Source organism: Pristiophorus japonicus, unplaced genomic scaffold (assembly GCF_044704955.1).
Source record: "Pristiophorus japonicus isolate sPriJap1 unplaced genomic scaffold, sPriJap1.hap1 HAP1_SCAFFOLD_391, whole genome shotgun sequence".
Classification (NCBI taxonomy): domain Eukaryota; kingdom Metazoa; phylum Chordata; class Chondrichthyes; family Pristiophoridae; genus Pristiophorus; species Pristiophorus japonicus.
The window spans coordinates 122,772-136,110 of record NW_027253772.1 but is presented as its reverse complement, the minus strand read 5'-3'; the positions used below and the strand labels follow the sequence as shown (position 1 = coordinate 136,110).

The 13,339-nt window shown below is 56.7% G+C and overlaps 1 protein-coding gene across 3 annotated transcripts in view; it reads right to left on the bottom strand.

Annotated features, from left to right (window-relative positions):
- LOC139250567 (sulfotransferase 1 family member D1-like) overlaps positions 1-11,769 on the bottom strand; it is a 110,295-nt gene extending 98,526 nt beyond the window's left edge. For 2 of the 3 annotated variants that reach the window (XM_070872958.1, XM_070872961.1), the window contains exons 1-2: positions 11,371-11,769; positions 284-466 (exon numbers count right to left, since the gene is read on the bottom strand). In XM_070872958.1, coding sequence (XP_070729059.1) covers positions 284-455 — 172 coding nt within the window. In that variant the 5' untranslated portion in view covers positions 456-466; positions 11,371-11,769. The remainder of the gene's footprint in view (positions 1-283; positions 467-11,370) is intronic. The other variant, XM_070872960.1, reaches the window with a different exon arrangement.
- Positions 11,770-13,339: the final 1,570 nt, after the last annotated feature.

Sequence of the window (13,339 nt, the reverse complement as noted above, 5' to 3'; positions counted from 1 at the left end):
TGGGATTGTGTACAGTGGGACTGAATGGGAAGGGGTTTTGTCCATTCGGATTGTGTACAGTGGGAGTGAATGGGAAGGGGTTTCGGTCCATTGGGATTTTGTACAGTGGGAGTGAATGAGAAGGGGTTGAGTCCATTGGGATTGTGTACAATGGGAGTGAATGGGAAGGAATTGGATCCATTGGGATTGTGTACAGTGGGAGTGAATGGGAAGGGGTTGGGATGATTGCAACAGTAATACGCTGGGATCAGACTCTTGCTCTGCTTCCTCTGGCGTGTCTCACCTGCCTTCGGGTAGGTAGCGATGAGGAGATCATCGGGGAGAGCCTCGAAGGAGGCCACCTGCGCCCAGTTGTCCGCGATGGGCTCCATTAGCGGGACGCCCTCCACGAGCTTGAGCGGGAAGCGTTTCCAGACGTTGGCCGGAATCCCGCTCAGCGGGTCTTCGAGCGACATCGCTGCTGCTGCTGATTGAGAGGGAACATGGTGTTAGGGGCTGATCGCTCGGGCGATGGTACCCACAGGGAACGCCGAGGAACTGTGATCCGAGCGGGCTTTAACCGCACCGGGTGTGGGATCGGATTCCGGCCCACACCGGACTGGATCCAAGTCTGCCCCTTTCCAGCGAGGCGGTGAAATGGTTAAGCCACTCTCCACGCCTGATTGCACAAGTGTCTACATCGGAATCCGATCTTTGATTCCCCAGAGCTGTTGGGCAATCTGAGTTCAGCCAGAGTTCAGGCCGTCGGCACTCGCTCAAATTGGCAAACCCCCCCCTCACAACGGCCCCCGCCCGCCCGTCCACTCTCCTACGATGGGCCCCCCGACTCTGGCAACGCCCCGATTTACAGGATCGGCATTCTCAACTGCGTTCTCAGTCACAAGGTCGTGGGTTCGAGTCCCACCCCAAGAACTTCAGCACAAGGAATCGAGGCGAGCACTCCTCCGCAGTGCTGAGGGAGTGCCGCACTGTCGGAGGGGCAGTACTGAGGGAGTGCCGCACTGTCGGAGGGGCAGTACTGAGGGAGTGCCGCACTGTCAGAGGGGCAGTACTGAGGGAGTGCTGCATTGTCGGAGGGGCAGTACTGAGGGAGTGCCGCACTGTCAGAGGGGCAGTACTGAGGGAGTGCCACACTGTCGGAGGGGCAGTACTGAGGGAGTGCCGCACTGTCGGAGGGGCAGTACTGAGGGAGTGCCGCACTGTCAGAGGGCAGTGCTGAGTGAGCGCCGCACTGTCAGAGGGGCAGTACTGAGGGAGTGCCGCACTGTCGGAGGGGCAGTACTGAGGGAGTGCCGCACTGTCAGAAGGGCAGTACTGAGGGAGTGCCGCACTGTTGGAGGGCAGTACTGAGGGAGTGCCGCACTGTCAGAGGGCAGTGCTGAGGGAGTGCCGCACTGTCGGAGGGACAGTACTGAGGGAGTGCCGCACTGTCAGAGGGGCAGTACTGAGGGAGTGCTGCACTGTCAGAGGGTAGTACTGAGGGAGTGCCGCACTGTCAGAGGGCAGTACTGAGGGAGTGCTGCACTGTCAGAGGGTAGTACTGAGGGAGTGCCGCACTGTCGGAGGGGCAGTACTGAGGGAGCGCCGCACTGTCGGAGGGGCAGTACTGAGGGAGCACCGCACTGTCGGAGGGGCAGTACTGAGGGAGCGCCGCACTGTCGGAGGGGCAGTACTGAGGGAGCGCCGCACTGTCGGAGGGGCAGTACTGAGGGAGCGCCGCACTGTCGGAGGGGCAGTACTGAGGGAGTGCCGCACTGTCGGAGGGGCAGTACTGAGGGAGCGCCGCACTGTCGGAGGGGCAGTACTGAGGGAGTGCCGCACTGTCGGAGGGGCAGTACTGAGGGAGAGCCGCACTGTTGGAGGGGCAGTACTGAGGGAGCGCCGCACTGTCGGAGGGGCAGTACTGAGGGAGTGCCGCACTGTCAAGGGGCAGTACTGAGGGAGCGCTGCACTGTCAGAGGGTAGTACTGAGGGAGTGCCGCACTATCGGAGGGGCAGTACTGAGAGAGTGCCGCACTGTCAGAGGGCAGTGCTGAGGGAGCGCCGCACTGTCAGAGGGTAGTACTGAGGGAGTGCCGCACTGTCAGAGGGCAGTGCTGAGCGAGTGCCGCACTGTCGGAGGGACAGTACTGAGGGAGTGCCGCACTGTCAGAGGGGCAGTACTGAGGGAGTGCCGCTCTGTCAGAGGGCAGTACTGAGGGAGAGCCGCACTGTCGGAGCGGCAGTACTGAGGGAGAGCCGCACTGTCGGAGGGGCAGTACTGAGGGAGCGCCGCATTGTCGGAGGGGCAGTACTGAGGGAGTGCCGCACTGTCAGAGGGTAGTACTGGGGGAGTGCTGCACTGTCAGAGGGTAGTACTGAGGGAGTGCTGCACTGTCAGAGGGTAGTACTGAGGGAGTGCTGCACTGTCAGAGGGTAGTACTGAGGGAGTGCCGCACTGTCAGAGGGGCAGTACTGAGGGAGTGCCGCACTGTCAGAGGGTAGTACTGAGGGAGTGCCGCACTGTTCGAGGGCAGTACTGAGGGAGTGCCGCACTGTCAGAGGGTCAGTACTGAGGGAGTGCCGCACTGTCAGAGGGCAGTACTGAGGGAGCGCCGCACTGTCAGAGGGTAGTACTGGGGGAGTGCTGCACTGTCAGAGGGTAGTACTGAGGGAGTGCTGCACTGTCAGAGGGCAGTACTGAGGGAGTGCCGCACTGTCGGAGGGGCAGTCCTGAGGGAGCGCCGCACTGTCGGAGGGGCAGTACTGAGGGAGCGCCGCACTGTCGGAGGGGCAGTACTGAGGGAGCGCCGCACTGTCGGAGGGGCAGTACTGAGGGAGCGCCGCACTGTCGGAGGGGCAGTACTGAGGGAGCGCCGCACTGTCGGAGGGGCAGTACTGAGGGAGCGCCGCACTGTCGGAGGGGCAGTACTGAGGGAGCGCCGCACTGTCGGAGGGGCAGTACTGAGGGAGTGCCGCACTGTCGGAGGGGCAGTACTGAGGGAGTGCCGCACTGTCGGAGGGGCAGTACTGAGGGAGTGCTGCACTGTCAGAGGGTAGTACTGAGGGAGTGCCGCACTGTCGGAGGGACAGTACTGAGGGAGTGCTGCACTGTCGGAGGTGCCCTCCTTCGGATGAGACATTAAACAGCCTCTCAGATGGACGTAAAAGTTCCCATGGCCAATATTTCGAAGAAGAGCAGAGGAGTGTCCCATTGTCCTGGGCCAATATTTATACTTCAATCAACATCACTAAAAACAAATTACTTGGTAAATATGAGAATGCTGTTTGTGGGAGCTTGTGCACAAATAGGCTGCCGCGTTTCGTATATTACTGCAGAGACTGCACCTCAAAAAGTACTTCATTGGAATTCCCGAGGTCTTGAATTGTGCTGTAGAAATTTGTCTTTCTTTGTTCTTCATATCCCTCAATGATCCCCGACACCCCTCCCTATCTCTGTAACCTCCTCCAGCCCCTACACCCTCCCTATCTCTATACCCTCCTCCAGCCCCTACACCCCTCCCTATCTCTGTAACCTCCTCCAGCCCCTACACCCTCCCTATCTCTATACCCTCCTCCAGCCCCTACACCCCTCCCTATCTCTATAACCTCCTCCAGCCCCAACACCCCTCCCTATCTCTGTAACCTACTCCAGCCCCTTCACCCCTCCCTATCTCTGTAACCTCCTCCAGCCCCTACACCCCTCCCTATCTCTGTAACCCCCTCCAGTCCCTACACCCCTCCCTATCTCTGTAACCTCCTCCAGCCCCTACCCCCCTCCCTATCTCTGTAACTTCCTCCAGCCCCTACACCCCTCCCTATCTCGGTAACCTCCTCCAGCCCCTACACCCCTCCCTATCTCTGTAACCTCCTCCAGCACCTACACCTCTCCCTATCTCTGTAACCTCCTCCAGCCCATACACCTCTCCCAATCTCTGTAACCTCCTCCAGTCCCTACACCCCTCCCTATCTATGTAACCTCCTCCAGCCCCGACAGCACTCCCTATCTCCGCAACCTCCTCCAGCCCATACACCGCTCCCTATCACTGTAACCTCCTTCAGCCCCTACACCCCTCACTGTCTCTGTAACCTCCTCCAGCCCCTACACCCCTCCCTATCTCTGTAACCTCCTGCAGCCCCGACACCTCTCCCTATCTCTGTAACCTCCTCCAGCCCCTACACCCCTCCCTATCTCTGTAACCTCCTCCAGTCCCTACACCCCTCCCTATATCTGTAACCTCCTCCAATCCCTACACCCCTCCCTATCTCTGTAACCTCCTCCAGTCCCTACTCCCCTCCCTATCTCTGAAACCTCCTCCAGCCCCTACACCCCTCCCTATCTCTGTAACCTCCTCCAGCCCCTACACCCCTCATTATCTCTGAAACCTCCTCCAGTCTCTACACCCCTCCCTATCTCTGTAACCTCCTCCAGCCCCTACACCACTCACTATCTCTGTAACCTCCTCCAGTCCCTACTCCCCTCCCTATCTCTGTAACCTCCTCCAGTCCCAACACCCCTCCCTATCTCTGTAACCTCTTCCAGCCCCTACCCCTCTTCCTATCACTGTAACCTCCAGTCCCTACACCCCTCCCTATCTCTGTAACCTCCTCCAGTCCCTACACCCCTCCCTATCTCTGTAACCTCCTCCAGTCCCTACACCCCTCCCTATCTCTGTAACCCCCACCAGTCCCTACACACCTCCATATCTCTGTAACCTCATCAAGCCCCTACACCCTTTCCTATCTCTGTAACCTCCAGTCCCTACACCCCTCCCTATCTCTGTAACCTCCTCCAGTCCCTACACCCCTCCCTATCTCTGTAACCTCCAGTCCCTACACCCCTCCCTATCTCTGTAATCTCTTCCAGTCCCTACTCCCCTCCCTATCTCTGTAACCTCCTCCAGCCCCGACACCCTTCCCTATCTCTGTAACCTCCTCCAGCCCCTACACCCCTCCCTATCTCTGTAACCTCCTCCAGCTGCTACACCCCTCCCTATCTCTGTAACCTCCTCCAGCCCCTACACCCCTCCCTATCTCTGTAACCTCCTACAGCACCTACACCCCTCCCTATCTCTGTAACCTCCTCCAGCCCCTACACCCCTCCCTATCTCTGTAACCTACTCCAGCCCCTACACCCCTCCCTATCTCTGTAACTTCCTCCAGCCCCTACAACCCTCCCTATCTCTGTCACCTTCTCCAGCCCCTACACCCCTCCCTATCTCTGTAACCTCCTCCAGCCCCTACACCTCTCCCTATCTCTGTAACCTCCTCCAGCCCCAACACCCCTCCCTATCTCTGTAACCTCCTCCAGCCCCTACACCACTCCCTATCTCTGTAACCTCCTCCAGCCCCTACACCCCTCACTATCTCTGTAACCTCCTCCAGTCTCTACACCCTTCCCTATCTCTGTAAAACCCTCCAGCCCCTACACCCCACCCTATCTCTGTTACCGCCTCCAGCCCCTACACCCCTCACTATCTCTGTAACCTCCTCCAGTCTCTACACCCCTCCCTATCTCTGTAACCCCCTCCAGCCCCTACACCCCTCCCTATCTCTGTAACCCCCTCCAGCCCCGACACCCCTCCCTATCTCTGTAACCTCCTCCAGTCCCTACAACCCTCCCTATCTCTGTAACCGCCTCCAGTCCCTATACCTCCTCCCTATCTCTGTAAACTCCTCCAGCCCCTGCATCCCTCCCTATCTCTGCAATATCCTCCAGCCCCTACACACCTCCCTATCTCTGTAACCTCCTCCAGCCCCTACACCCCTCCCTATCTCTGTAAACTCCTCCAGCCCCTACACGCCTCCCTATCTCTGTAACCTCCTCCAGTCCCTACACCCCTCCCTATCTCTGTAACCTCCTCGAGCCCCTACACCCCTCCCTATCTCTGTAACCTCCTCCAGTCCCTACACCCCTCCCTATCTCTGTAACCTCCTCCAGCCCCGACACCCCTCCCGATCTCTGTAACCTCCTCCAGCCCCTACACACCTCCCTATCTCTGTAACCTCCTGCAGCCCCTACATCCCTCCCTAGCTCTGTAGCCTCCTCCAGCCCCTGCACCCCTCCCTATCTCTGTAACCTCCTCCAGCCCCTACACCCCTCCCTATCTCTGTAACTTCCTCCAGTCCCTACACCCCTCCCTATCTCTATAACCTCCTCCAGCCCCAACACACCTCCCTATCTCTGTAACCTCCTCCAGCCCCTACACCCCTCCCTATGTCTGTAACCTCCTCCAGCCCCTACACCCCTTCCTATCTCGGTAACCTCCTCCAGTCCCTACACCCCTCCCTATCTCTGTAACCTCCTCCAGTCCCTACACCCCTCCCTATCTCTATAACCTCCTCCAGCCCCAACACACCTCCCTATCTCTGTAACCTCCTCCAGACCCTACACCCCTCCCTATCTCTGTAACCTCCTCCAGCCCCTACACCCCTTCCTATCTCTGTAACCTCCACCAGTCCCTACACCCCTCCCTATCTCTGTAACATCCTCCAGCCGCAACACACCTCCCTATCTCTGTAACCTTCTCCAGCCCCTACACCCCTCCCTATCTCTATAACCTCCTCCAGCCCCTACACCTTTCCCTATCTCTGTAACCTCCTCCAGCCCCTACACCCCTCCCTATCTCTGTAACCTCCTCCAGTCCCTACACCCCTCCCTATCTCTATAACCTCCTCCAGCCCCTACACCCCTCCCTATCTCTGTAACCTCCTCGAGCCCCTACACACCTACCTATCTCTGTAACCTCCTCCAGTCCCTACAGCCCTCCCTATCTCTGTAACCTCCTCCAGCCCTACACCCCTCCCTATCTCTGTAACCTCCTCGTGCCCCTACATCCCTCCCTATCTCTGTAACCTCCTCCAGTCCCTACACCCCTCCCTATCTCTGTAACCTCCTCCAGCCCCTACACCCCTCCCTATCTCTGTAACCTCCTCCATTCCCTACACCCATCCCTATCTCTGTAACCTCCTCGTGCCCCTACTCCCCTCCCTTTCTCTGTAACCTCCTCGTGCCCCTACTCCCCTCCCTATCTCTGTAACCTCCTCCAGCCCCTACACCCCTCCCTATCTCTGTAACCTCCTCCAGTCCCTACACCCCTCCCTATCTCTGTAACCCCCTCCAGCCCCTACACCCTTCCCTATCTCTGTAACCTTCTCCAGCCCCGACACCACTCCCTATCTCTGTAACCTCCTCAAATCCCAACACCCCGCCCTATCTCTGTAACCTCCTCCAGCCCCTACACCCGTCCCTATCTCTGTAACCTCCTCCAGTCCCTACACCCCGCCCTATCTCTGTAACCTCCTCCAGTCCCTACACCCCTTCCTAGCTCTGTAACCTCCTCCAGTCCCTACACCCCTCCCTATCTCTGTAACCCCCTACAGCCCCGACACCCCTCCCTATCTCTGTCACCTTCTCCAGCCCCGACACCCCTCCCTATCTCTGTAACTCCCTCCTGCCCCAACACCCCTCCCTATCTCTGTAACCTCCTCCAGCCCCTACACCCCTCCCTATCTCTGTAACCTCCTCCAGCCCCTACACCAATCCCTATCTCTGTAACCTCCTCCAGTCCATACACCCCGCCCTATCTCTGTAACCTCCTCCAGTCCCTACACCCCTCCCTATCTCTGTAACCTACTCCAGCCCCTACACCCCTCCCTATCTCTGTAACCCCCTACAGCCCCTACACCCCTCCCTATCTCTGTAACCTTCTCCAGCCTCTACACCCCTCCCTATCTCTGTAACTCCCTCCTGCCCCTACACCCCTCCCTATCTCTGTAACCTCCTCCAGCCCCTACACCCCTCCCTCTCTCTGTAATCTCCTCCAGCCCCAACACTCCTCCCTCTCTCTGTAACCTCCTCCAGCCCCTACAACCCTCCCTATCTCTGTAACCTCTTCCAGCCCCTACACCCCTCCCTATCTCTGTAACCTCCTCCAGCCCCTGCACCCCTCCCTATCTCTGTAACCTCCTCCAGCCCATACACCCCTCCCTCTCTCTGTAACCTCCTTCAGCCCCTACACCCCTCCCTATCTCTGTAACCTCCTCCAGCCCCTACACCCCTCCCTATCTCTGTAACCTCTTCCAGCCCCTGCACCCCTCCCTGTCTCTGTAACCTCCTCCAGCCCTATAACCCTCCCTATCTCTGTAACCACTTCCAGCCCCTGCACCCCTCCCTATCTCTGTAACCTCCTCCTGCCCCTACACCCCTCCCTATCTCTGTAACCTCCTCCAGCCCCTACACCCCTCCCTCTCTCTGTAATCTCCTCCAGCCCCAACACTCCTCCCTCTCTCTGTAACCTCCTCCAGCCCCTACAACCCTCCCTATCTCTGTAACCTCTTCCAGCCCCTACACCCCTCCCTATCTCTGTAACCTCCTCCAGCCCCAACACCCCTCCCTATCTCTGTAATCTCCTCCAACCCCTCACCCCTCCACATCTCTGTAACCTCTTCCAGTCCCGAGACCCCTCCCTATCTCTGTAGCCTCCTCCAGCCCCTACACCCCTCCCTATCTCTGTAACCTCCTCCAGTCCCTACACCCCTCCCTATCTCTGTAACCTCCTCCAGCCCCTACACCCCTCCCTATCTCTGTAACCTCCTCCAGTCCCTACACCCCTCCCTATCTCTGTAACCTCCTCCAGCCCCTACACCCCTCCCTATCTCTGTAACCTCCTCGAGCCTCTACACCCCACCCTATCTCTGTAACCTCCTCCAGTCCCTACAGCCCTCCCTATCTCTGTAACCTCCTCCAGCCCTACACCCCTCCTTATCTCTGTAACCTCCTCGTGCCCCTACATCCCTCCCTATCTCTGTAACCTCCTCCAGTCCCTACACCCCTCCCTATCTCTGTAGCCTCCTCGTGCCCCTACACCCCTCCCTATCTCTGTAACCTCCTCCATTCCCTACACCCATCCCTATCTCTGTAACCTCCTCGTGCCCCTACTCCCCTCCCTTTCTCTGTAACCTCCTCGTGCCCCTACTCCCCTCCCTATCTCTGTAACCTCCTCCATCCCGTACACCTCTCCCACTCTCTGTAACCTCCTCCAGCCCCTACAACCCTCCCTATTTCTGTAACCTCCTCCAGCCCCTACACCCCTCCCTATCTCTGTAACCTCCTCCAGTCCCTACACCCCTCCCTATCTCTGTAACCCCCTCCAGCCCTACACCCCTCCCTATCTCTGTAAACTTCTCCAGCCCCGACACCACTCCCTATCTCTGTAACCTCCTCAAATCCCAACACCCCGCCCTATCTCTGTAACCTCCTCCAGCCCCTACACCCGTCCCTATCTCTGTAACCTCCTCCAGTCCCTACACCCCGCCCTATCTCTGTAACCTCCTCCAGTCCCTACACCCCTCCCTATCTCTGTAACCTCCTCCAGTCCCTACACCCCTCCCAATCTCTGTAACCCCCTACAGCCCCGACACCCCTCCCTATCTCTGTAACCTCCTCCAGTCCCTACACCCCGCCCTATCTCTGTAACCTCCTCCAGTCCCTACACCCCTCCCTATCTCTGTAACCTCCTCCAGTCCCTACACCCCTCCCTATCTCTGTAACCTTCTCCAGCCCCTACACCCCTCCCTATCTCTGTAACTCCCTCCTGCCCCAACACCCCTCCCTATCTCTGTAACCTCCTCCAGCCCCTACACCCCTCCCTATCTCTGTAACCTCCTCCAGCCCCTACACCAATCCCTATCTCTGTAACCTCCTCCAGTCCATACACCCCGCCCTATCTCTGTAACCTCCTCCAGTCCCTACACCCCTCCCTATCTCTGTAACCTCCTCCAGTCCCTACACCCCTCCCTATCTCTGTAACCCCCTACAGCCCCTACACCCCTCCCTATCTCTGTAGCCTTCTCCAGCCCCTACACCCCTCCCTATCTCTGTAACCCCCTACAGCCCCTACACCCCTCCCTATCTCTGTAACCTTCTCCAGCCCCTACACCCCTCCCTATCTCTGTAACTCCCTCCTGCCCCTACACCCCTCCCTATCTCTGTAACCTCATCCAGCCCCTACACCCCTCCCTCTCTCTGTAATCTCCTCCAGCCCCAACACTCCTCCCTCTCTCTGTAACCTCCTCCAGCCCCTACAACCCTCCCTATCTCTGTAACCTCCTCCAGCCCCTACACCCCTCCCTATCTCTGTAACCTCCTCCAGCCCCTGCACCCCTCCCTGTCTCTGTAACCTCCTCCAGCCCTATAACCCTCCCTATCTCTGTAACCACTTCCAGCCCCTGCACCCCTCCCTATCTCTGTAACCTCCTCCAGCCCCTACACCCCTCCCTATCTCTGTCACCTCCTCCAGCCCTATAACCCTCCCTATCTCTGTAACCTCCTCCAGCCCATACACCAATCCCTATCTCTGTAACCTCCTCCAGCCCTATAACCCTCCCTATCTCTGTAACCCCCTCCAGCCCCTACACCCCTCCCTATCTCTGTAACCTTCTCCAGCCCCTACACCCCTCCCTATCTCTGTAACCTACTCCAGCCCTATAACCCTCCCTATCTCTGTAACCTCCTCCAGCCCCTACAACCCTCCCTATCTCTGTAACCTCCTCCAGCCCCTACACCCCTCCCTATCTCTGTAACCTCCTCCAGCCCCTGCACCCCTCCCTATCTCTGTAACCTTCTCCAGCCCATACACCCCTCCCTCTTTCTGTAACCTCCTTCAGCCCCTACACCCTTCCCTATCTCTGTAACCTCCTCCAGCCCCTACACCCCTCCCTATCTCTGTAACCTCCTTCAGCCCCTACACCCCTCCCTCTCTCTGTAACCTCCCCCAGCCCCTACACCGCTCCCTTCAAGCTCTGGAATACCCCCACTAAACCTCTCCGCCGCACTCTCTACTCCTTTGAGACGTTCGATCACACCTGCCCCATTGACCGAGCTTTTGGTCACCTGCACCGGTGTCTCCCCATCGATACTGCGCGGGTGAATAAATGGGTTTTGCCTCAGCAAGAATCAGAATAATAGAATCACAGAACGGTTACAGCACAGAAGGAGGCCATTCGGCCCATCGAGCCCGTGCCGGCTCTCTGCAGGAGCACCTCAGCCAGTCCCGCTCCCCCGCCCTTTCCCCGTAGGCCTGTTAATATTTTATTCTTCAGGTACTTATCCACCTCCCTTTCACAAGCCACGATTGGGTCTGCCTCCACCACCCTTTCAGGCCCTGCTTTCCCGATCCTAATCACTCGCCGAATAAAAACGTTTCTCCTCGTGTCGCCATAAATCTGTGTCCTCTGGTTCCCGACCCTCCCGCCAATGGGAACAGTTTCTCTCTCTCCACTCTGTCCAGATTCCTCGTGTTTTTGAATACCTCGATCAAGTCACCTCTCAACCTTCGCTGCTCCATGAACAACAACACCTTTTGTCAACGCACACCCTTTGCCACTTACCTGTGTCGTCAGGGAATGCTGAACACACACAGTCCGATCCAATTATTGTGATTTCTTCAATGAGACAATCCTTTTCTCTCTCTCCCTCTCTCTCTCACTCTGTCTCTCTCTCTCTCTCTGTTTCTCTCTCTCTCACTCGCTCAGTCTTACTCTCAGTCTCTCTCTCTCTCTGTCAATCTATCTTTCTGACTCTGTGACTATCTCTCTCTCTCTCTGACTCTCTGACTCGCACTCTGTCTCACTCTCTGTCTCTTTCCCAACCTCACTCTCTCACTGTCTCTCCCTCTCGCTCTCTCTGTCTCTCTCTTAGTCTCTCTCCCTCTCTCTGTCTGACTCTCTTTCTCTGCCTCACTCTCTCGCTGTCTCTCCTTCCCTTGCACACTTACTCAGTCACCTCTCTCTCTCTCTGCGTCAATGTGAGCATTTCCTCTCTGTCACTGTTATAAATGCATAAGGCGAGTCCAGAACTGGAGCCAAGAATTTATTCAATAGAAATCAAGGTTCAGGAGGAAGTAATACAGAACTTGGTCAAAAATTAATCAGTCTGACTGGGAACTCAGTCCCTCTCCCTCAGGGAGATATCTGTACACTGACCGGTGTCTCTCAGTCCCCTCTCCCTCAGGGAGATATCTGTACACTGACTGGTGTCGCTCAGTCCCCTCTCCCTCAGGGAGATATCTGTACACTGACTGGTGTCTCTCAGTCCCCTCTCCCTCAGGGAGATATCTGTACACTGACTGGTGTCTCTCAGTCCCTCTCCCTCAGGGAGATATCTGTACACTGACTGGTGTCTCTCAGTCCCCTCTCCCTCAGGGAGATATCTGTACACTGACTGGTGTCTCTCAGTCCCCTCTCCCTCAGGGAGATATCTGTACACTGACTGGTGTCTCTCAGTCCCCTCTCCCTCAGGGAGATATCTGTACACTGACTCGTGTCTCTCAGTCCCTCTCTCTCAGGGAGATATCTGTACACTGACTGGTGTCTCTCAGTCCCCTCTCCCTCAGGGAGATATCTGTACACTGACTGGTGTCTCTCAGTCCCCTCTCCCTCAGGGAAATATCTGTACACTTACTGGTGTCTCTCAGTCCCCTCTCCCTCAGGGAGATATCTGTACACTGACTGGTGTCTCAGTCCCCTCTCCCTCAGGGAGATATTTGTACACTGACTGGTGTCTCTCAGTCCCTCTCCGTCAGGGAGATATCTGTACACTGACTGGTGTCTCTCAGTCCCTCTCCGTCAGGGAGATATCTGTACACTGACTGGTGTCTCTCAGTTCCTCTCCCTCAGGGAAATATCTGTACACTGACTGGTGTCTCTCAGTACCCTCCTCCCTCAGGGAGATATCTGTACACTGACTGGTGTCTCTCAGTCCCTCTCTCTCAGGGAGATATCTGTACACTGTCAGGTGTCTCTCAGTCCCCTCTCCCTCAGGGAGATATCTGTACACTGACTGGTGTCTCTCAGTCCCCTCTCCCTCAGGGAAATATCTGTACACTAACGGGTGTCTCTCAGTCCCTCTGTTGCAAAATTGATGGGAAAACCTCCCCAGTGTTTGGACTCATTGAAAAGGAAATTTAGTTTGGAACTATCTAGCAGAAAGTTTGAGATCCTAAAGTGCACGTGGAAGAAACTACGAACTTTAGTCGAACTTAGGATTTTACAAAGCAGATGGAGTTTGTGTGGCCAGGACTAAGACGATAACTATTCTGCAAAGGAGCCAGTTTTGAGTATTGAAGCTGTCTGGGGTATCGAAACTGAAGCAAATTGTCTGGAGAAATTGTGGATACTCAAAAGTCCTTCTCCCCAGGAGACATTAACTGAGCAACAATCAACCCAGAGATAACCTACCATCACCCTGAGCAAGAAACCAATCAAGCATATGCATAATAACAAGGGCACATCCAGCCCCACATGAAAAACCCAAGCACAGGCCGACATTGCAAATACCAAAGCTAATATTTCCATCAAG